Here is a 24,240-nt window from a genome sequence, read left to right as displayed (position 1 = left end):
TTGGGGGACAGGATAATGATACACTGACACTTGGGGGACAGGATAATGATACACTGACACTTGGGGTGCAGGATAACGATACACTGACACTTGGGGGACGGGATAATGACACACTGACACTTGGGGGACAGGATAATGACACTGACACTTGGGGTACAGGATAATGATACACTGACACTTGGGGTACAGGATAATGATACACTGACACTTGAGGGACGGGATAATGACACACTGACACTTGGGGGACAGGATAATGACACTGACACTTGGGGTACAGGATAATGATACACTGACACTTGGGGTACAGGATAATGATACACTGACACTTGGGGGGACAGGACAATGATACACTGACACTTGTGGGGACAGGATAATGATACACTGACACTTGGGGGGACAGGATAATGATACACTGACACTTGGGGGACAGGATAACAATACACTGACACTTGGGGTGCAGGATAATGATACACTGACACTTGGGGGGACAGGATAACGATACACTGACACTTGGGGTGCAGGATAATGATACACTGACACTTGGGGTACAGGATAATGATACACTGACACTTGCGGGGACAGGATAACGATACACTGACACTTGTGGGGACAGGATAACGATACACTGACACTTGGGGTACAGGATAATGATACACTGACCCTTGGGGGTACAGGATAATGATACACTGACACTTGTGGGGACAGGATACCGATACACTGACACTTGGGGGGACAGGATAATGATACACTGACACTTGGGGGACAGGATAACGATACACTGACACTTGGGGTGCAGGATAACGATACACTGACACTTGGGGTGCAGGATAATGATACACTGACACTTGGGGTGCAGGATAATGATACACTGACACTTGGGGTACAGGAGAATGATACCCTGACACTTGGGGGACAGGATAATGATACTTGGGGTGCAGGATAATGATACACTGACACTTGGGGGACAGGATAATGATACACTGACACTTGGGGGACGGGATAATGATACACTGACACTTGGGGTACAGGATAATGATACACTGACACTTGGGGGGGACAGGATAATGATACACTGACACTTGTGGGGACAGGATAACGATACACTGACACTTGGGGTGCAGGATAACGATACACTGACACTTGGGGTGCAGGACAATGATACACTGACACTTGGGGTACAGGAGAATGATACCCTGACACTTGGGGGACAGGATAATGATACTTGGGGTGCAGGATAATGATACACTGACACTTGGGGTGCAGGATAATGATACACTGACACTTGGGGTGCAGGATAATGATACACTGACACTTGGGGGACAGGATAATGATACACTGACACTTGGGGTGCAGGATAATGATACACTGACACTTGGGGTACAGGATAATGATATACTGACACTTGGGGGGACAGGATAATGATACACTGACACTTGGGGTACAGGATAATGATACACTGACACTTGGGGGGACAGGATAATGATACACTGACACTTGGGGTACAGGATAATGATACACTGACACTTGGGGTACAGGATAATGATACACTGACACTTGGGGTACAGGATAATGATACACTGACACTTGGGGTACAGGATAATGATACACTGACACTTGGGGTACAGGATAATGATACACTGACACTTGGGGGGACAGGATAATGATACACTGACACTTGGGGTACAGGATAATGATACACTGACACTTGGGGTACAGGATAATGATACACTGACACGGGGTATAGGAAAATGATACACTGACACTTGGGGTACAGGATAATGATACACTGACACTTGGGGTACAGGATAATGATACACTGACACTTGTGGGGACAGGATAATGATACACTGACACTTGGCGGACAGGATAATGATACACTGACACTTGGGGGACAGGATAATGATACACTGACACTTGGGGGACAAGATAACGATACACTGACACTTGGGGTGCAGGATAATGATACACTGACACTTTGGGTACAGGATAATCCCACTGACACTTGGGGGACAGGATAATGATACTTGGGGTACAGGAGAATAACACACTGACACTTGGGGTAATGACACTTGGGGTACAGGAGAATAACACTGACACTTGGTGTAATGACACTTGGGGTACAGGGTCAGTGATAGGTGTTTGTCAGTAGTGATCTGGTTCCAGGTACCATGTATCAGTCTCATGATATATTTGGGAATTATTTTAATGGTGATTTTGTCTTTTCTTCTATTTTCCTGTCTCATCCTCATCACCTTTTGGACTTTCACTTTTATTTACTCAAAATCATTAACCAGGAAGCAGAAGTTTATGTCAAACAGCAAAAAACAAAGATTCACCTTGTAACGCACTACAGTGATGTGATGGAGCTGTGCGCCCTATAGATATATAGCCTGTGATACTGTCACTATACTGCAAGCAGTGCTCCCACCGTAGTAGAGTGTTATGCAGAGAACTGCAACAGAGCTCCATTCAAGTCAAAGGCTTAGATACACTGCTCAGCAGACAGTATCACACATGATAGGATTAGATACACAGCTCAGCAGACAGTATCACACATGATAGGATTAGATACGTAGCTCAGCAGACAGTGTCACACATGATAGGATTAGATACAGGATTAGATACATCAGCTCAACAGACAGTGTCACACATGATAGGATTAGATACAGCAGCTCAGCAGACAGTATCACACATGATAGGATTAGATACACAGCTCAGCAGACAGTATCACGTATGATCAGATTAGATACAGAGGCTCAGCAGACAGTATCACACATGATAGGATTAGATACAGCAGCTCAGCAGAAAGTATCACACATGATAGGATTAGATACAGCAGCTCAGCAGGCAGTATCACACATGATAGGATTAGATACACAGCTCCGCAGACAGTATCACACATGATAGGGTTAGATACATCAGCTCAGCAGACAGTATCACACATGATAGGATTAGATACACAGCTCAGCAGACCGTACCACACATGATGGGATTAGATACACAGCTCAGCAGACAGTATCACACATGATAGGATTAGATACACAGCTCAGCAGACAGTATCACACATGATAGGCTTAGATACACTGCTCAGCAGACAGTATCACACATGATAGGATTAGATACACAGCTCAGCAGACCGTACCACACATGATGGGATTAGATACATAGCTCAGCAGACAGTATCACACATGGAGAAGAAACAAGTGGGATCAGTGCATTATACACAACACAATTTTTTTGCTTTCTTTGATTTTATTTAATTCCAAAATTGATTAGAGAAGAAAACCGGGTTTAGTAAGAGGCGGGGGTTGGGTTGCGAGTTTCAGGGAGATGTGAGGGTTTTGCTTGGTGCAATCTCTGTAAAACATAAGCAGGTCAGAGGTCGGTGAACCCGGGGGCAGTCGACCTTTCACAGTCAATATTGGTAGACGCAGTTTACTTAGATTCACTTTTATGATAGAACTTCTGTGGAAAGCGATAAAATAATGTCAGGAGGAGAATATATAATACAGAAAAGTACTGGACCCGGGCGGGTGCCGGATTGTGACAATTTTGTGATTATCAAGTAGTTATTGGGGGAAAAATAAAGATATAGATCGAGAAATAGATACACTATATTACCAGACTTACAGATGAATCCTGATACAAACTTACCTAAATTCCACTGGGAACACATTCATCTGCGAAAAGATTGAAAACGGAGTGTCAGCCGTATTATGTTCAATGTGTCACTGACCATTCTGTTATGTCATCTATTCATTGAAGGTAGCTGAGCTATTATATATACGGAGGTCTTATCTATTCGAGCTGTGGGCATTTTACAGTATTTAAAGCATAACTCCACTTAAAAACGAAATGTTCAAGTTTGAATTCATATTTTAATCCTATGCATTCCCATATTCCACTCCTATATCCTATACATTCCCATATTCCATTCCTATATCCAATACATTCCCATATTTTACTCCTATATCCTATACATTCCAATATTCCACTCCTATATCCTATACATTCCCATATTCCATTCCTATATCCTATACATTCCCATATTTTACTCCTATATCCTATACATTCCCATATTCCACTCCTATATCCTATACATTCCCATATTCCATTCCTATATCCTATACATTCCCATATTTTACTCCTATATCCTATACATTCCCATATTCCACTCCTATATCCTATACATTCCCATATTCCACTCCTATATCCTATACATTCCCATATTCCACTCCTATATCCTATACATTCCTATATTCCATTCCTATATCCTATACATTCCCATATTTTACTCCTATATCCTATACATTCCCATATTCCAATCCTATACATTCCCATGTTTCACTCCTATATCCTATACATTCCCATATTCCACTCCTATATCCTATACATTCCCATATTCCATTCATATATCCTATACATTCCCATATTCCACTCCTATATCCTATACATTCCCATATGCCAATCCTATATATTCCCATATTCGAATCCTATATCCTATACATTCCCATATTCCAATCCTATACATTCCCATATTCCACTCCTATATCCTATACATTCCCATATTCCAATCCTATGCATTCCCATATTCCACTCCTATACATTCCCATATTCCACTCCTATATCCGATACATTCCCATATTCCAATCCTATACATTCCCATGTTTCACTCCTATATCCTATACATTCCCATATTCCACTCCTATATCCTATACATTCCCATATTCCATTCCTATATCCTATACATTCCCATATTCCACTCCTATATCCTATACATTCCCATATGCCAATCCTATATATTCCCATATTCTAATCCTATATCCTATACATTCCCATATTCCAATCCTATACATTCCCATATTCCACTCCTATATCCTATACATTCCCATATTCCATTCCTATATCCTATACATTCCCATATTTTACTCCTATATCCTATACATTCCCACATTCCAATCCTATACATTCCCATGTTTCACTCCTATATCCTATACATTCCCATATGACAATCCTATATATTCCCATATTCTAATCCTATATCTTATACATTCCCATATTCCAATCCTATACATTCCCATATTCCACTCCTATGCATTCCCATATTCCACTCCTATACATTCCCATATTCCACTGATATATCCTATACATTCCCATATTCCACTCCTATATCCTATACATTCCCATATTCCACTCCTATAACCTATACATTCCCATATTCCACTCCTATATCCTATACATTCCAATATTCCACTCCTATATCCTATACATTCCCATATTCCACTCCTATATCCTATACATTCCCATATTCCACTCCTATATCCTATACATTCCCATATTTCACTCCTATATCCTGTACATTCCCATATTCCACTCCTATATCCTATACATTCCCATATGCCAATCCTATATCCTATACATTCCCATATTTCAATCCTATACATTCCCTTATTCCACTCCTATATCCTATACATTCCAATATTCCACTCCTATATCCTATACATTTCCATATTCCACTCCTATATCCTATACATTTCCATATTCCACTCCTATATCCTACACATTCCCATATTCCAATCCTATACATTCCCATATTCCACTCCTATATCCTATACATTCCTATATTCCACTCCTATATCTTATACATTCCAATATTCCACTCCTATATCCTATACATTCCCATATGCCACTCCTATATCCTATACATTCTCACATTCCACTCCTATATTCTATACATTCCCATATTACAATCCTATATCCTATAGATTCCCATATTACAATCCTATACGTTTCCATATTACAATCCTATATTCCATACATTCCCATATTACAATCCTATATGTCATATATTCCCATATATATCCTATACATTCCCATGTTAAGATCCTATACATTCTCATACTGCTATCCTATACATTCCTATATCACAGTCGTGTAGCCCATACACAACCATATTAGTCCTATATCCCTTAAATTCCTATATTAGCCCTACATCCCATACATGCCCATATTAGTACTATAGCCCATACCTTCCCATATTACAGCCCTATATCCCATACATTCACATATTACAATCCTATATCCCATACAGTCTCATATGAATCCTATATCCCATACATTCCCATATTACAGCCCTATATTCCTCACATATCCCAGTCACATCCGCACAATCGCCCATTTCTCCGTTTTTTCTTTACCTCCTTGGTGGAATATCAGTATATCCTCATCAGCGAGGCCCATTTTGTGGATGTGCTCTATAAATGTATGTTTTATATCTTCTGGCACATTCATTTCTCTCCCTAAGGAAGAATAACCATTAAAACCAGTTATACCACAGCGTTCCATACGTCGCTACACTAACATTGATATCTATGGGTATACCATAGGGTAGGTTTATACCCAGGGCTGGCACTAGGCAAACTGGGCAGATTCCAGGGCCGACTGGGTTTCAGGGGCCCAATGGCAATCTCAGTGAACGTGCTCTATGCTTTTTAAGCCAAGGGGAGGTAGACAGGGGCCCATAGTACCTTGGTAGTCCAAGGGACCACATACACCTGAAGCTGGCCCCATCCGTCATGAGGGACCATTTAAAGAGGTTCTGTGGTTTAGAGACCCTATTTCCAAATACCCTATTAGGGCAGACAGCAGCTACAAAGAGTGTCTCTTTTCGGAGGATCGGGCATGCCCATGCATTACATGAACAGTTCATTGATTTCAATGGGCACCATGCACTTCTTCAGTTCCCCTGTGGTGGCGCTGCAGTAAAATGTAAACTTGCTAAGGGTTTCCTCTGCAGATTACAGATGATCGCTGGAGCTTCCAGTAGTGAGACTCTCTGCGACCAACTTAAGGGCATGACCACACGTGGCGGATTTCCTCCGCAACTGTCCGCATCAATGCCGCACAGAATCTGCGTTGCAGATTCTGCTGCGGATCTGCACAAAATGTGCAGTAAATTGATGCGGACTAGCTGCTGCGGACTGCGGTAAAAGTACTTCCCTTCTCCCTATCAGTGCAGGATAGAGAGAAGGGACAGCACTTTCCCTAGTGAAAGTAAACGAATTTCATACTTACCGGCCGTTGTCTTGGTGACGCGTCCCTCTTTCGGCATCCAGCCCGACCTCCCTGGATGACGCGCCAGTCCATGTGACCGCTGCAGCCTGTGCTTGGCCTGTGATTGGCTGCAGCCGTCACTTAGACTGAAACGTCATCCTGGGAGGCCGGACTGGAGACAGAAGCAGGGAGTTCTCGGTAAGTATGAACTTCATTTTTTTTTACAGATAGATGTATATTGGGATCGGTAGTCACTGTCCCGGGTGCAGAAACAGTTACTGCTGATCGCTTAACTCTTTCAGCACCCTGGACAGTGACTATTTACTGACGTCTCCTAGCAACGCTCCCGTCATTACGGGAACCCCATTGACTTCCTCAGTCTGGCTGTAGACCTAGAAATACATAGGTCCAGCCAGAATGAAGAAATGTCAAGTTAAAAAAGCAAGACGCATCCGCAGCACACATAACATGTGCATGACAGCTGCGGACTTCATTGCGGAAATTAGAATCTCCATTGAAGTCAATGGAGAAATTCCGCCATGAGTCCGCCACTGGTCCGCAACAGACAGAGCATGCTGCGGACACCAAATTCCGCTCCGCAGCCTATGCTCCGCAGCGGAATTTTACGCCTCGTCTAAACGAACACTGCTAAATTAAAGTGTAAGTCAATGCAGAAACGGCTCCGCTGCGGATTAACGCTGCGGAGTGTCCGCAGCGGAATTTAAGTGAAATTCCGCCACGTGTGAACCCAGCCTAAGGGGGTTTTACACTGGGCGATTATCAGGCAGACGATAATTTCCCTGTGTAAACAGGGCAGCGATCAGCAGAGGAACGAGCAAACGCTGGATCATCCGCTGGTCGTATCGTTTTAAAAAAGTGAAATATTATCGTTGTCGGCAGCACATCTTGGTGTGTGAACCGGGAGACGCGCCGCCGACATGATAATAATGTGTGGGGACGAGCGAACGGAGTAACGAGCGCTCATCCCCATCCATAGCTCCGCGTGACAGGAGCAAACGAGCGCCAATCAATGATGTCTGGTTGATCGGCGCTTGCTGCACCGGCCAAAATCGGTTTTACTTAGGGGGGACCTTTAGAATAAAAAGGGACAACCCCTTTAACCTTCGGAACAACTATTCTTCGCTACAAGTCGTAGCGTTACATATTACGAGCACCATGTATCACTTACCGTACAGTTTGAGGGTTATACAGGACGCTCCCTCATGGATGATCTTTGTATATTCCATAGCAATTGACTGGTAATCTGTTTTGGCTATGATGATTTCATTATCTCCATGCACTGTGTGGAAATTATGGGATTCATGATTATATGGGATGAACATGTAGTATCTACCAGCACTGCTCAATGGTGCAAATCTGGGGAACCCACAACAACCAGTCAAAATATGTCCATCACCTCTCTAGTCCCAGTAAGACCCTGGAAGGTGACAGGTGGGGATATAACAAGCCACTTCTACCAAACACCAAGCGCCAATAATAGCCAAGTTTTACATGGGACAAGGACATGATTCAGTGACCCTCAGAGAGTCCCCGTTCTAGGACATCCATAATCTAGCCCATAATTCAGGTGCCCTTTGAGTCAGCTCGTAGCCCCAGGCATCATAGTGTTAATTTTCTTTGGGTTATAACTTTAATAATGAAAAGTTCTGCAACATTCTAATATACTTTGTGCTTCATTTCCTCAACATTTTAAGGTATTGGTTTGTGTCAGTGAATGGAAACATTAAATGTTTATATTCTGCTGACCTTACCGAGTCGTGCTAACACAGCTGTGGGTTTGTTGCAATGTATTAGTCTAATAAATTATTTTTGTGCTAAACACTGCAAGCTCTAAAAAGGGTACGATGATGTGAGGAGACACGGCTGAATATACTCACCAGAGTGGTGTTTGTAGTGCCCGCTGGTGATAGTCTCTAAAGTGGCATCCATTTGCTTGCAGCCCTCAGGTCTAAGCAGGATTAGAAAGTAAAACATAATTATTGTATCACTCTATTTGCAAAAGACATCCTCATTCCTCATCACACTTATCACCTACTTACGTCTTGAAAGCCACGCTGGTTTTTACAGTATGGCCGTCTACGGCGTAGACAATGATGGGAAGGGTCATGTCATGTTTCATTTTATGGAAAATGGGACAGTTTGATGCTGCTATGATGCCATACCACTTACCAGCGAACTGCGGAAATAGCGAAAATAATGAATGTTAAGAACTCAAAATAAACATGTGGCAGAATTATAATAGTTATATTCTTGTATATAGGGGGCAGTATTATAGTAGTTATATTCTTGTATATAGGAGCAGTATTATAGTAGTTATATTCTTGTATATAGGAGCAGTATTATAATAGTTATATTCTTGTATATAGGGGGCAGTATTATAGTAGTTATATTCTTGTATATAGGAGCAGTATTATAGTAGTTATATTCTTGTATATAGGGAGCAACATTATAGTAGTTATATTCTTGTATATAGGGGCAGTATTATAGTAGTTATATTCTTGTATATAGGGAGCAGTATTATAGTAGTTATATTCTTGTATATAGGAGGCAGTATTATATTAGTTATATTCTTGTATATAGGAGCAGAGCAGTATTATAGTAGTTATATTCTTGTATATAGGGGGCAGTATTATAGTAGTTATATTCTTGTATATAGGAGCAGTATTATAGTAGTTATATTCTTGTATATAGGGGGCAGTATTATAGTAGTTATATTCTTGTATATAGGGGCAGTATTATAGTAGTTATATTCTTGTATATAGGGGGCAGTATTATAGTAGTTATATTCTTGTATATAGGAGGCAGTATTATAGTAGTTATATTCTTGTATATAGGAGGCAGTATTGTAGTAGTTATATTCTTGTATATAGGAGCAGTATTATAGTAGTTATATTCTTGTATATAGGGGGCAGTATTATAGTAGTTATATTCTTGTATATAGGGGCAGTATTATAGTAGTTATATTCTTGTATATAGGGGCAGTATTATAGTAGTTATATTCTTGTATATAGGAGCAGTATTATAGTAGTTATATTCTTGTATATAGGGAGCAGTATTATAGTAGTTATATTCTTGTATATAGGAGCAGTATTATAGTAGTTATATTCTTGTATATAAGGAGCAGTATTATAGTAGTTATATTCTTGTATATAGGGGGCAGTATTATAGTAGTTATATTCTTGTATATAGGGGGCAGTATTATAGTAGTTATATTCTTGTATATAGGGGCAGTATTATAGTAGTTATATTCTTGTATATAGGGGGCAGTATTATAGTAGTTATATTCTTGTATATAGGAGGCAGTAATATAGTAGTTATATTCTTGTATATAGGGTCAGTATTATAGTAGTTATAGTCTTGTATATAGGAGCAGTATTATAGTACTTATATTCTTGTATATAGGGGGCAGTATTATAGTAGTTATATTCTTGTATATAGGGGCAGTATTATAGTAGTTATGTTCCTGTATATAGGAGGCAGTATTATAGTAGTTATATTCTTGTATATAGGGGGCAGTATTATGGTAGTTATATTCTTGTATATAGGGGGCAGTATTATAGTAGTTATATTCTTGTATAAAGGAGCAGTATTATAGTAGTTATATTCTTGTATATAGGGGCAGTATTATAGTAGATATATTGTTGTATATAGGGGCAGTATTATAGTAGTTATATTCTTGTATATAGGGGGCAGTATTATAGTAGTTATATTCTTGTATATAGGAGCAGTATTATAGTAGTTATATTCTTGTATATAGGGGGCAGTATTATAGTAGTTATATTCTTGTATATAGGGGCAGTATTATAGTAGTTATATTCTTGTATATAGGGGCAGTATTATAGTACTTATATTCTTGTATATAGGGGCAGTATTATAGTAGTTATATTCTTGTAGATAGGGGGCAGTATTATAGTAGTTATATTCTTGTATATAGGGGGCTGTGTTATAGTAGTTATATTCTTCTATATAGGGGCAGTATTATAGTAGTTATATTCTTGTATATAGGGGACAGTATTATAGTAGTTATATTCTTGTATATAGGAGCAGAATTATAGTAGTTATATTCTTGTATATAGGGGCAGTATTATAGTGGTTATATTCTTGTATATAGGGGGCAGTATTATAGTAGTTATATTCTTGTATACAAGGGGCAGTATTATAGTAGTTATATTCTTGTATATAAGGGGCAGTATTATAGTAGTTATATTATTGTATATAGGGGGCAGTATTATAGTAGTTATATTCTTGTATATAGGAGCTGTATTATAGTAGTTATATTCTTGTATATAGGGGGCAGTATTATAGTAGTTATATTCTTGTATATAGGGGCAGTATTATAGTAGTTATATTCTTGTATATAGGAGCAGTATTATAGTAGTTATAGTCTTGTATATAGGGAGCAGTATTATAGTAGTTATAGTCTTGTATATAGGGGCAGTATTATAGTAGTTATATTCTTGTATATAGGAGCAGTATTATAGTAGTTATATTCTTGTATATAGGGGGTAGTATTATAGTAGTTATATTCTTGTATATAGGAGCAGTATTATAGTAGTTATATTCTTGTATATAGGAGCAGTATTATAGTAGTTATATTCTTGTACATAGGGCAGTATTATAGTAGTTATATTCTTGTATATAGGGGGTAGTATTATAGTAGTTATATTCTTGTATATAGAGGGCAGTATTATAGTAGTTATATTCTTGTATATAGGGGGCAGTATTATGGTAGTTATATTCTTGTATATAGGGGGCAGTATTATAGTAGTTATATTCTTGTATATAGGGGGCAGTGTTAGGGCGGGTTCACACATAGCGGAATTTCACTTAAATTCCGCTGCGGACACTCCGCAGCGTTAATCCGCAGCGGAGCCGTTTCTCCATTGACTTTCACTTTAATTTAGCAGTGTTCGTTTACACGATGCGTACAATTCCGCTGCGGAGCATAGGCTGCGGAGCGGAATTTGGTGTCCGCAGCATGCTCTGTCTGTTGCGGAGCAGTGGCGGACTGGTTGCGGACTCATGGCGGAATTTCTCCATTGACTTCAATGGAGAGTCAAAATTCCGCAATGAAGTCCGCAGATCTTATGTGTGCTGCGGAGCGTATTGTTTTTACTACCATGACATTTCTTCATTCTGGCTGGACCTATGTATTTCTAGATCTACAGCCAGACTGAGGAAGTCAATGGGGCTCCCGTAATGACGGGAGCGTTGCTAGGAGACGTCTGTAAATAGTCACTGTCCAGGGTGCTGAAAGAGTTACGCGATCGGCAGTAACTGTTTCTGCACCCGGGACAGTGACTACCGATCTCAATATACAGCAACCTGTAAAAAAATATATAAGTTCATACTTACCGAGAACTCCCTGCGTCTGTCTCCAGTCCAGCCTCCCAGGATGACGTTTCAGTGTAAGTGACGGCTGCAGCCAATCACAGGCCAAGCACAGGCTGCAGCGGTCACATGGACTGGAGCGTCATCCAGGGAGGTCGGGCCGGATGCCGAAAGAGGGACGCGTCACCAAGACAACGGGCGGTAAGTATGAATTTCTTTGACTTTCACTAGGGAAAGTGCTGTCCCTTCTCTCTATCCTGCACTGAATAGGGAGAAGAGAAGCACTTTTAATGCAGTCCGCAGCGGCCAGTCCGCATCAATTTTCTGCACATTTTGTGCAGATCCGCTGCAGAATCTGCAACGCAGATTCTGTGCGGCATTGATGCGGACAGTTGCGGAGGAATTCCGCCATGTGTGGTCATGCCCTTATAGTAGTTATATTCTTGTATATAGGGGGCAGTATTATAGTAGTTATATTCTTGTATATAGGGGCAGTATTATAGTAGTTATATTCTTGTATATAGGGGGCAGTATTATGGTAGTTATATTCTTGTATATAGGGGGCAGTGTTATAGTAGTTATATTCTTGTATATAGGGGCAGTATTATAGTAGTTATATTCTTGTATATAGGGGGCAGTATTATAGTAGTTATATTCTTGTGTATAGTAAGCAGTATATAGTAGTTATATTCTTGTATATAAGGGGCAGTATTATAGTAGTTATATTCTTGTATATAAGGAGCAGTACTATAGTAGTTATATTCTTGTATATAAGGAGCAGTATTATAGTAGTTATATTCTTGTATATAGGGGCAGTATATAGTAGTTATATTCTTGTATATAGGGAGCAGTATTATAGTAGTTATATTCTTGTATATAGGAGCAGTATTATAGTAGTTATATTCTTGTATATAGGGAGCAGTATTATAGTAGTTATATTCTTGTATATAGGAGGCAGTATTATAGTAGTTATATTCTTGTATATAGGGGCAGTATTATAGTAGTTATATTCTTGTATATAGGGGGCAGTATTATAGTAGTTATATTCTTGTATATAGGAGCAGTATTATAGTAGTTATATTCTTGTATATAGGGAGCAGTATTATAGTAGTTATATTCTTGTATATAGGGGCAGTATTATAGTAGTTATATTCTTGTATAGGGGGCAGTATTATAGTAGTTATATTCTTGTATATAGGGGCAGTATTATAGTAGTTATATTCTTGTATATAGGAGCAGTATTATAGTAGTTATATTCTTGTATATAGGGGCAGTATTATAGTAGTTATATTCTTGTATATAGGGGCAGTATTATAGTAGTTATATTCTTGTATATAGGAGCAGTATTTATAGTAGTTATATTCTTGTATATAGGGGCAGTATTATAGTAGTTATATTCTTGTATATAGGAGCAGTATTATAGTAGTTATATTCTTGTATATAGAGGCAGTATTATAGTAGTTATATTCTTGTATATAGAGGCAGTGTTATAGTAGATATATTCTTGTATATAGGGAGCAGTATTATAGTAGTTATATTCTTGTATATAGAGGCAGTATTATAGTAGATATATTCTTGTATATAGGGAGCAGTATTATAGTAGTTATATTCTTGTATATAGGGGGCAGTATTATAGCAGTTATATTCTTGTATATAGGGGGCAGTATTATAGCAGTTATATTCTTGTGTATAGGAGCAGTATTATAGTAGTTATATTCTTGTATATAGGGAGCAGTATTATAGTAGTTATATTCTTGTATATATGAGCAGTATTATAGTAGTTATATTCTTGTATATAGGAGCAGTATTTATAGTAGTTAATAGTAGTTATATTCTTGTATACAGGGAGCAGTATTATAGTAGTTATATTCTTGTATACAGGGAGCAGTATTATAGTAGTTATATTCTTGTTTATAGGAGCAGTATTATAGTAGTTATATTCTTGTATATAGGGGCAGTATTATAGTAGTTATATTCTTGTATATAGGGAGCAGTATTATAGTAGTTATATTCTTGTACATAGGGGGCAGTATTATAGTAGTTATATTCTTGTATATAGGGGCAGTATTATAGTAGTTATATTCTTGTATATAGGGGGCAGTATTACAGTAGTTATGTTCTTGTACATTGGGGGCAGTATTAAAGTAGTTATGTCCCTCTCCATAGGGGGCAGTATTTTATGTTTAGCTTGGCATGTAAATACTCTGAGGAACGACAGTCAGGGGGAAACATTCAGCATTAGAGAAAGTTCTAAGCTGCTAAGTGCAATACCTCATATCCTATTTCTTTAATTTTTTATATAAATTTGCATTATGTCATTCCACTTACTTTGCTTTCGTCAAAATTGTCTTGCACTTTGACATCCATAGCTTGACACTGGATGAAGAGGAGGAGCACGACGACTGATGTGACTTGGAGCATGGTTGCGATTGCGGCAATGAGTTGATGTGAGGTCCTGATGGTCGGTGTCCCTATTTATACACAAATCGGTAGCAAGACATGGAAGCCGGAGATAAAAAGTCATTGTTGGAAGTAAGTGCATTATGTAACGTGCAACTCGAAGTGTCTGGTTGTGCTTTTAACGAGGCATCAATTTCAGTTTAAGGAGCAGTAGTTGCCAAAAAAACTTGAAATCAATCTGTGATGTTTTATGCAGAGCTTTATCCTTATAATAAGGGGCACAGCTGTGTCTATCTCTAAACACAAGTTCTGAGTTTCAGCATCATTTTCTGCCCCCATAATGAAGAATTAAAGGATATATCCACAAATGAACACCATTTCATCGTTTATATTCAGAATTAATCTACATAAAAAGTTCAGTTAAAGAGAATAGTTAAATTACTTATCCTGAGTTACATCCTGTATTATACTCCAGAGCTGCACTCACATTTCTGCTGGTAGAGTCACTGTGTACATACATTACTTATCCTGCGCTGATCCTGTATTATACTCCAGAGCTGCACTCACTATTCTGTTGGTGGAGTCACTGTGTACATACATTACATTACTTATCCTGCACTGATCCTGAGTTACAACCTGTATTATACTCCAGAGCAGCACTCACTATTCTTCTGGTGGAGTCACTGTGTACATACATTACATTACTTATCCTGTACTGATCCTGAGTTACATCTTGTATTATACTCCAGAGCGGCACTCACTATTCTGCTGGTGGAGTCACTGTGTACATACATGACATTACTTATCCTGTACTGATCCTGAGTTACATCCTGTATTATACTCCAGAGCTGCACTCACTATTCTGCTGGTGGGGTCGCTGTGTACATACATTATATTACTTATCCTGTACTGATCCTGAGTTATACCCTGTATTATACTCCAGAGCTGTACTCACTATTCTGCTGGTGGAGTCACTGTGTACATACATTACTTATCCTGTACTGATCCTGAGTTATATCCTGTATCTCTTTATTTTATATAAATTTACAAAACATAAACTGAAAAACAAATACATAACTAATTCCATATAACCAAAAAGTCACAACCCAATTCTTATAAACAAATTTTCTTATATACATCTCTGTATATGAGAAGAGAAAACTATACCAGACCCGGCCACATACACCCCACTCTTATATACTTACATCTACACTTCATCCGAAACTAAACAATAACTAGAATATATACAAACATCATATAAACGTAATCCAAAGTACCAACAGAAAATCCCCCGACCCGCGTCAACCAAGGGCCTAAAGAAACAACATAATAATGATGATAATAATAATAAAACAACAACATAATAATAATAAAATAATAATAATAATAACCCCAAAAATCCAAAATATAATAATACTAATCCCAATTTTATTTTATTTTTATTTTTTTTTATCCTTTTTTTATATATATATATTTTTTAATCACACTATACACATCCTGACTTTCCCTAACCTTACCCTTCTTACCTAAACTCCACCACCCCAGCCAGCATCTCGCCTCATGTCCTCTCACGTCCGCATAGTCCAGATGCTGGCCCCCACCACCACACCCAACACCCCAGCCCAGCCCCCCGCCCCATGTCCTCCCATGTCCGCATAGTCCGGGGCTGGGTCAGGCAAACCCCCCCCCCCCCCCCGACCCCCTCCCAACCTATCTATTAACCCCCTTAAGTCTATCCCTATTCTAACAACATTTCTACATTATAATACAATACACGTCACCAACCTGTCCAAATACCAAACCATATACAAAATACACCGTACCCGAAAGCACCAAGTTCGGTCGCTTGTAAACCTTTTTCCTGCCATTTCAATCCTAAACAAAACAAAAATCTTCCAGTGCTTACCTAGCCCATCACCAGATAGAGAGAAGGGAAAGCCCCCCCCAGCTCCCCCCCAGAGGCCAAGGTACCACGTCCACCGCTGCACCCTCCCTATCGCTTGCCCTATCTCCTTACCCTATTACTAACCCTTTCTTGACCCTATTGAAAGCTGACCCTATGCTGACCCTCACCTTTCCCTTATTCCGAGTCCTATCGCTATATTTTTTATTGGTGCCTCAGCGGAACGCAGACCCCCACCTCCAGTTGAGCACCGGTGACGACTCCCCCTCCCTCATGAAGGCAGACACATTAAGGCACCCAAAAGGAAAAGCCCCTCCAAAGACGAGAGGCTTTGGATGCTCCCAATCTGCCAACCTCCAAAGAATGCACCTTCACCAGGTCACCCATGATATTGCTAACAACCTCATCCACTAGGAGGATTTTCTTCTGGGTAGAAACTAGACATCGTGCATTCCACATAAAGTGCCTGACCACTATACTGACTAGAAACAAGGTGCAATGGTCCCTACCACCGAGGTCTCCGAACACTCCATAGGCCCACCCAGCATAGGAGAGGCTGGTTAGGCCTGGCCAACCAATGGAGGCTCCCACCCTTTTGTATACCTCTGTATTGAAAGGGCAATGAAGCAGGAAATGCTCCATGCTTTCCAGCACTCCGCCACACTCCTCCCGGGGGCAATCCCGATCATCAGAGCTTCTGCACTTTAGATTGTCCCTCACATACAGTCTCCCATGGAAGCAACGCCAAGCCAGATCCCAAAACTTCTGGGGAATCCTCGCTGAATTTAAAAGTTTTAATCCCACCCCGAGGTCACTACTTGGGCAGTCTTTGAGCGCCAGGGGCTTCTGGAAGTGGGTCATCAGGACCCTCCTGTCAAGAAATTTTCTCGACATGGTCCTGATCTCCCACACCTCCAGACCCCACCGGCGAACAATCTTCAGCGCCAGGGTGGCATAAGCCGGGAGATGTCCGTGAGGTGTACGCAGGTCTTTCACTTGCCCTCCTCTCTCCCATTCCTGGAAGAAAGGCCGAAACCACCCCCTGCAGGAGGATATCCACCAAGGAGCCCTCTCTTGCCAGAGGTTTGCCAGGTTGATCTTAACAAAGGTGTTCACTAGGAACACCACCGGGTTAACCATACCTAACCCGCCTAGTGTCCTTGGTAGGTAAGTAACCTCCCTCTTGATTAGGTTGAGCCTGTTCCCCCATAACAGCTGGAAGAACAGGCTATAGACCCGAGTCCAGAGAGGTTCTGGCAAGATGCACACACTGCCCAGGTAAAGCAACATGGGCACCAGGTAGGCCTTGGCCAAGTGAACCCTTTCCCTCAGGGTTAAAGACCAACCCTTCCATTGGTCGACCTTCTGGGCAACTAGATTCAGCCTATCCTCCCAGTTCTTCTTGGGGTAATCACCCGGGCCAAATTCGACTCCTAAGATCTTAGCAGACCCCTGAGGCTCTGGAAGGGTGTCCGGGAGATCAAAACCAGGATCTCCTCCTCCCAGCCAGAGACTTTTGCACTTATCCCGGTTGATCTTGGACCCAGATGCCAATGAGTAACGCTCCACTTCCGACATCACCCACTCTGCCTCCCCTCTCGAGGAGACAAAAATGGAGACGTCGTCTGCGTACGCAACCACCCTCTGAGTGGCCTCCGGCCCCTCCAGGCCGGCCCCGACTCCCGCCAATGGCCCACGATCGATCCTTTTAAGAAAAGGATCAATTGCGAACGCATATAGCAAAGGGCTCAAGGGACAACCCTGGCGGACACCAGACCCAACCTCAAAGGGGGTTCCAACCCAACCGTTCACCAGCGCAAAAGTCTCAGCCCCAGTGTATAAGGTCTGTAGCCAATTGACAAACCCCCCCGGTAGGCCGTACCTCAGAAGGACCGACCAGAGGTACTCGTGGTCCACCCGGTCAAAAGCCTTGGCCTGGTCCAAGGACAGGATGTACCCCTCCCACCGACCAGAATTTCCCTGCTCCACTGCCTCTCTGACACTGAGGACAGCACTAAATGTGCTGCGGCCTGGAACAGAGCAATGCTGGACCGGCGAAAGGAGCCGGGATGCAAACTTCACCAGCCGATTAAACAGCACCTTTGCGAGAACCTTTCTGTCCGTATTGAGCAGCGCTATGGGACGCCAATTCTCAATACGGGTCGAGTCTTTACCCTTCGATAAAACGATCAAGGCCGACCTCCTCATTGACATTGGCAAAGTACCCGAGGAAAGGCACTCATTAAACACCTCAGTCAAGAGGGGAACTAGGGTTCCTTTAAAAGTCTTATAAAACTCGGATGTTAAGCCATCCGGCCCTGGCGATTTTTTGAGGGCAAGCCCATCAATCGCCAATCCCACTTCCTCTTCCTTGATCGAATCTATCAAAACACCGAGAGAGGGGTCTACCCCTGGCTCAGGGATGGTTTCAGCCAGGAAAGCCGACATCTCGTCTCGGTTTGGATCTTGCTTCCCCAAGAGGTGCGAGTAGAAGGATCTGACGACCTCCAAGATCCCTGATTTGGATCTCTTCAGAGATCCTGTACTATCAATCAGTCCTGTCACAACCTTACGACTCACTGACATCTTACAGTTCCTGTAGGGGTCGGGCGAGCGGTACCTCCCGAAATCCCTCTCAAGAACTAAAGATGTGTGCCTATCATACTGACACCTCCTGAGCAAAGCTTTCACCACGGAGATCTCCTCCCCACTACCCCCGGTTGAGACCAGATGTTCGAGTTTCCTCCTCAGTTCCTGATATAGGCGGTACCTACTCATGGACCTGAGGCTCGAGAGCCTGCGGAAAAATCCTGCCACCCGGACTTTAAACAACTCCCACCACTCAGACTTAGTACCACTGAGATCCAACAAAGGTACCTGGCTCTGAAGAAAATCCTCAAAGGCCTGTCTTATCTCCGCTTCTTCCAAGAGAGTAGAATTCAGCCTCCATATACCTCTTCCCATCTGGAGGGACTCTGCAATGTTCAAAGAGAAAATAATCATACAGTGATCGGAGAACTCCACCTCAACAACGGACACTGGTGAAGAGATGGCTTCCTCCTTCAAAAAAAACCTGTCTATCCTAGACCTACAACTACCTCTACGATAGGTGAAACCCGAGTGGCCTGGGGTATGCCTGATGTGGATATCCACCAGGCGAGCATCGCTAACTATATTTTTTAATGCTACACTATCGTAGGTCAATTTTTTATCTCCGGAACCTCCTCTATCTCGGGGTCTCATGACAGTATTGAAGTCCCCTCCAAAGATAACTTGTCGACCTGAAAAAAGGAAAGGCTTAATCCTCATGAAGAGACTTTTACGGTCCCATTTGCTCTGGGGTCCGTATATATTGATTAGTCTTAATTCCTGTCCCCTCATGAGGACATCTAAGATCAAGCACCTCCCCATTTCTAACTCAATCATCCGTCGGCATGTTACCGGTGCGGTGAAAAGGACCGCCACTCCGCTATAGGGCTCAGCCGCAAGAGACCAGTAGGAGGGCCCGCGTCGCCACTCCCTCCTAGATTTAACGACGTCTGCCAAAAGTGACAGCCTGGTCTCCTGCAAAAACAAAATGTCGGCTTCAACTCGGCCAAGAAAATCAAAGGCTGCAAATCTCGCCCTATCTGACTTAATGCTGGCAACGTTAATTGATGCCAGCGTCAACGGAGTGGGTGCCGCCATCATGGATGTTTGAGTTAGACGGCTTTCTTCTTCCCACCCCCCCCTCTATCTGATGAGGACCCCCCTTCTTTGCCTCGCTTCTTGCAAACTGAGGAGTCCATATTCACCACCCTATTCCCATCTTCATCCCCAAGTACCGGGTCAACCTCCCCCTCTGGGGGCAACGGCCCCTGCAGCAGGGGAGGCTCAACGACTCTAGGGTGCCCTACCATGCCCTCCCTCTTAGTATGAGAGGCTGGAATGTCCACGAGAGCATGGTATCGATCAGTAGAGCGCACCAGGGGGGTACAGGATTTACCTTCCTGGGCCAGGGCGGGGCCAGATGTATTTGGCCCTTGGGTTTTGCCCGGTGTCCCTTTTGCTGTAGGCTGAGTCCTCTCTTCCTCTCCCACACTTTCATAGTGGGAGGACTGAGAGTCCTCAGCCCTCTGCTCCCTTTGGATCCTCCTCATCTCCCCATTCAATTCGGCCTCCCCAGGGGCATCAGATTCAGGGGGGGCATCCAGATCCGAATCAGAGGTTGTCCCAGTTTCCTGGAGCGCCCTCCAAATCCTCTCCTTCCTTCGCTTCTCCGCCCTTCTCTGGCGAGAAGGGGGACCCTTCTTTGCATTCTTCCCTTGCCCCTGTGCCCCATCGTCCCTGCCCGCACCCTCACCCACGGAGGCCTCCCTCCTTTCATCCTCCGCAGGTTTGGAACAAGCATTGACAACAGAGCGAGGACACCGACTGAACGGGTGACCTAAGTCACCACACAGGTTGCACCGAATACGGTCACACGATGCGGCTAGATGACCAATCCCCCCACAATGAGCACACTTCTGCACCTTGCAGCCTGCACTCAAATGTGAGGGGTCGCCACACCGGTGACACAACTTCGGCTGCCCCTGGTAGAAGACAAGGATCCGATCTCTTCCCAGGAAAGCAGACGATGGTATGTGGGACACCGTCTGTCCCAGACGCTTTAGTTTAACCATGAACGTCCAGGCCCCTGACCAGATGCCAAACTCATCCATGTTCTTCCGTGGCATCTCTACTACCTCTCCGTACCTTCCCAACCAGGTCATGATATCAATACAAGAGAGTGACTCATTACGGGTAAGAACGGTCACTCTCTTGGGACCACTTTGGCGAGAAATTGCTTGTGCAGCAAAGTCTCGCCAGCCAGGCTCGTCCTTCATCAGCTCGTAGTTCCCCCAGAAGACCTCAAGGCCCCCTAGGTGAACAAAGCTGATGTCAAACTCGACCGAGCCATGAGGATGTATCAAGGCAAAGATGTCACTCGCCTTGAAGCCCATCCCCAGCAGCAGCTCCACCACCCTCTTTCTGGGAGGGCACGCATCATTGCCACGCCACCGGAGACGGACCACATTCCTCCTGGCTACAGCCTGCCCGGCTGTTGGGAGCGACCACTGATCTCCTCGTTGCTCTCGGAAGGCATTTAGACCATATCTGTCTATCCAGAAAGACAGGTCCTTCTGCACTCCCCCTATGGTTAGGGTTTGCCTTCCCTCTCTTAAAGCGTCCAAGAGACGTTGTTGCAAGTTACCGTCCCCGGACCTTGAGGATGAAGATGGGTGGGCCCGCTGTCCCCCCGCTGCCACACCAGCATAAGACCTGCCGGATGTCACAGCAAGAGGAGCGCCAGGCCCATTGCCCCTGGTTGATACCCCATCCCCACCACCCACAGACACAGCACTCAACACCCCATTACCAGCAGACACTCCAGCAACTTTATTTGCAGACACCTGCATACCCCCAGCAGTTTCCACATCCACAGCCGCAACTTTTTCATTTAACCCACCAGGTCCCCCTGCAGTCATCCTTCTGGCCAGGCCTGGTTCTATGTTCTGTATTTTTGCTGTACATTTTGTGTGGGTAGACACTGCTTCAGTCTCCGCATCATCAGGCACCTTTGCAGGGACGCCACCAGATGTTATAAGCGGTGTCCCCACTGTGCCCTCCGCCTCATTAACCTCCATCTGTTCTAAGTGCTGAACATTTTTGGGAAAGGGGCCACCGTCACCCCCGACGCCAGCAGCCCCCTTGTCGCCTACACCACTTTTCAGCGATGCGGACGAAGGAGCCACTGACGTCACTGGAGCCGCCTCCGGCGCCGGACCACTCCCCCCTCCCACAGAGGAGTGGCCAACAGAGCCGGAGCCCCCTCTGTGACCGCCCTTGTCCGGAACGTCTGACGGCTTTACTGCGACACCGACAGACTTCCGGCTTTCAGACACCACATCCGGTTTCTGGTTTACCCGTTCTCCCGACCCCTGACTCGCATCAAAGACCAGTTTCCCGGGCTCGCCATTCACCGGACACGGGGACACACCCCCTGGCGTCACCAGGCCACCAGTACCGCCCCCTTTGCAGGGGTTGGCGTCCGGCGCCATTTTGACCACCACGTGTTCTAATGCCGGACCCGTAACACTCTCCCCGCATTCCCGCTCCAGCCCCACTGCAGAGGCTTGAGCTGGGGGTCTTGCGGGACCTGCGCCCTGATCCTGACTTTCATCAGGCTCAGAGCACAGGAAGGATCTTGCTGTATACACCATTTTAAATGAACCTTCAGCAGATTTTTTTTCCTTTTCCTTTTTTTTCTTCTTAAATTTTTTTTTCTTTTGCTTTTCCTCCTCTGCGGGTAATTCTGCACCGAAACAAAATCCCTGGAAGGATACCGGCGACTCCACGTTACGGATCTGAGTGAGTAATCCTGGAGGCCGCTCACTGTCAGTATCAAAACTCTCCTGATTTCTCCCAGCTGTGAGTCCACCCTCCTCCTCCTCACTGCTCCTGGGTGCATCAGAATCTGAGCCTTCTCTGGACTTTGCATTCTCATGCTCCATTTTCTCCCCCACATTTTCCTTTGTTGTGTCTGGGGCTCTGCTGTCTTCCTCCATACTTTCTATTTTTATAGGTGCTGCCATCTCGGCAAACCTCTCTTCGTTTTTTAACTTTTCTCCAAACACCCCTCCGCCTGCCAAAATCTCCTCACGTCTCTCTTCCACTTCTTTTATTTCCTCCAACAAGGATTTCACATTTAAACGGTATCGGGACCTCTTACCTCCTGTGCATTTTGCAGCCCTTCCTCTGGCGACCGCCAAGTCCGCACGGAGCCGTTGCAGCGACTTCCTGAGGTCCCGATACTCCTCCAACCGCATAGCCAGACGGGAGCTGAAGTTCTCCACCGTCTCTCCGGTCCTCAGCTGACCCCATTCCTCCACACGACCGTCATCCAAATGTCCGGACGGTGCTGGTCCTTCTCCAGATGACAACACCTCGATCACCCTGCCGGACCGCGTCTCCATACCCTTATCCAGGGTTCCAGCCTCAGGGGGAGCCAGGACAGCCTTGCCCCGAGATGATCTCCTCACCCCCGCGACTGTTTGCATATTCCCAGCCAGGTGGGATGACCCTCTACCCCCCGCTGGCATGCTCCGGGAGGTAGAGGTCTGAGGCTCCATCCTAGGATGGAACCCCCCTCAGGGTACTTTCCAAGCCCAGGCAGATGGTATGAGGCCTGGGCAGATAGGATAAGGAAAGTCCCTGGATCCAAGGCCTGCACGGAAGTCTCAGCAGCTCTCTCCACACGTCCTACTCCACCCACTCCAGAGCTGCACTGACTATTCTGCTGGTGGAGTCACTGTGTACATACATTACATTACTTATCCTGTACTGATCCTGAGTTACATCCTGTATTATACTCCAGAGCTGCACTCACTATTCTGCTGGTAGTCACTGTATACATACATTACATTACTTATCCTGTACTGATCCTGAGTTACATCCTGTATTATACTCCAGAGCTGCACTCACTATTCTGCTGGTTGTTACTGGAAACAGTC

At 43.6% G+C, this 24,240-nt stretch overlaps 1 protein-coding gene across 2 annotated transcripts; it reads right to left on the bottom strand.

Annotated features, from left to right (window-relative positions):
* Nucleotides 1-3,246: 3,246 nt before the first annotated feature.
* On the bottom strand, nucleotides 3,247-23,780 carry LOC142658568 (olfactory protein-like). Of its 2 annotated transcripts, none has more exons than XM_075834139.1 (8): nucleotides 23,460-23,780; nucleotides 14,734-14,876; nucleotides 9,114-9,250; nucleotides 8,952-9,022; nucleotides 8,243-8,353; nucleotides 6,198-6,299; nucleotides 3,655-3,680; nucleotides 3,247-3,465 (listed from the first exon to the last, which is right to left on the bottom strand). In XM_075834139.1, the coding sequence occupies exons 1-7, from the start codon at nucleotides 23,701-23,703 to the stop codon at nucleotides 3,655-3,657; spliced, it is 834 nt and encodes a 277-aa protein (XP_075690254.1). In that variant the 5' UTR covers nucleotides 23,704-23,780; the 3' UTR covers nucleotides 3,247-3,465. The 2 variants fall into 2 exon arrangements, with proteins under 2 accessions (XP_075690254.1, XP_075690256.1); XM_075834141.1 differs by having other exon boundaries at nucleotides 3,247-3,357.
* Nucleotides 23,781-24,240: the final 460 nt, after the last annotated feature.

Source organism: Rhinoderma darwinii, chromosome 8 (assembly GCF_050947455.1).
Source record: "Rhinoderma darwinii isolate aRhiDar2 chromosome 8, aRhiDar2.hap1, whole genome shotgun sequence".
NCBI lineage: Eukaryota > Metazoa > Chordata > Amphibia > Anura > Rhinodermatidae > Rhinoderma > Rhinoderma darwinii.
This window is presented reverse-complemented; position numbering and strand designations above follow the sequence as displayed.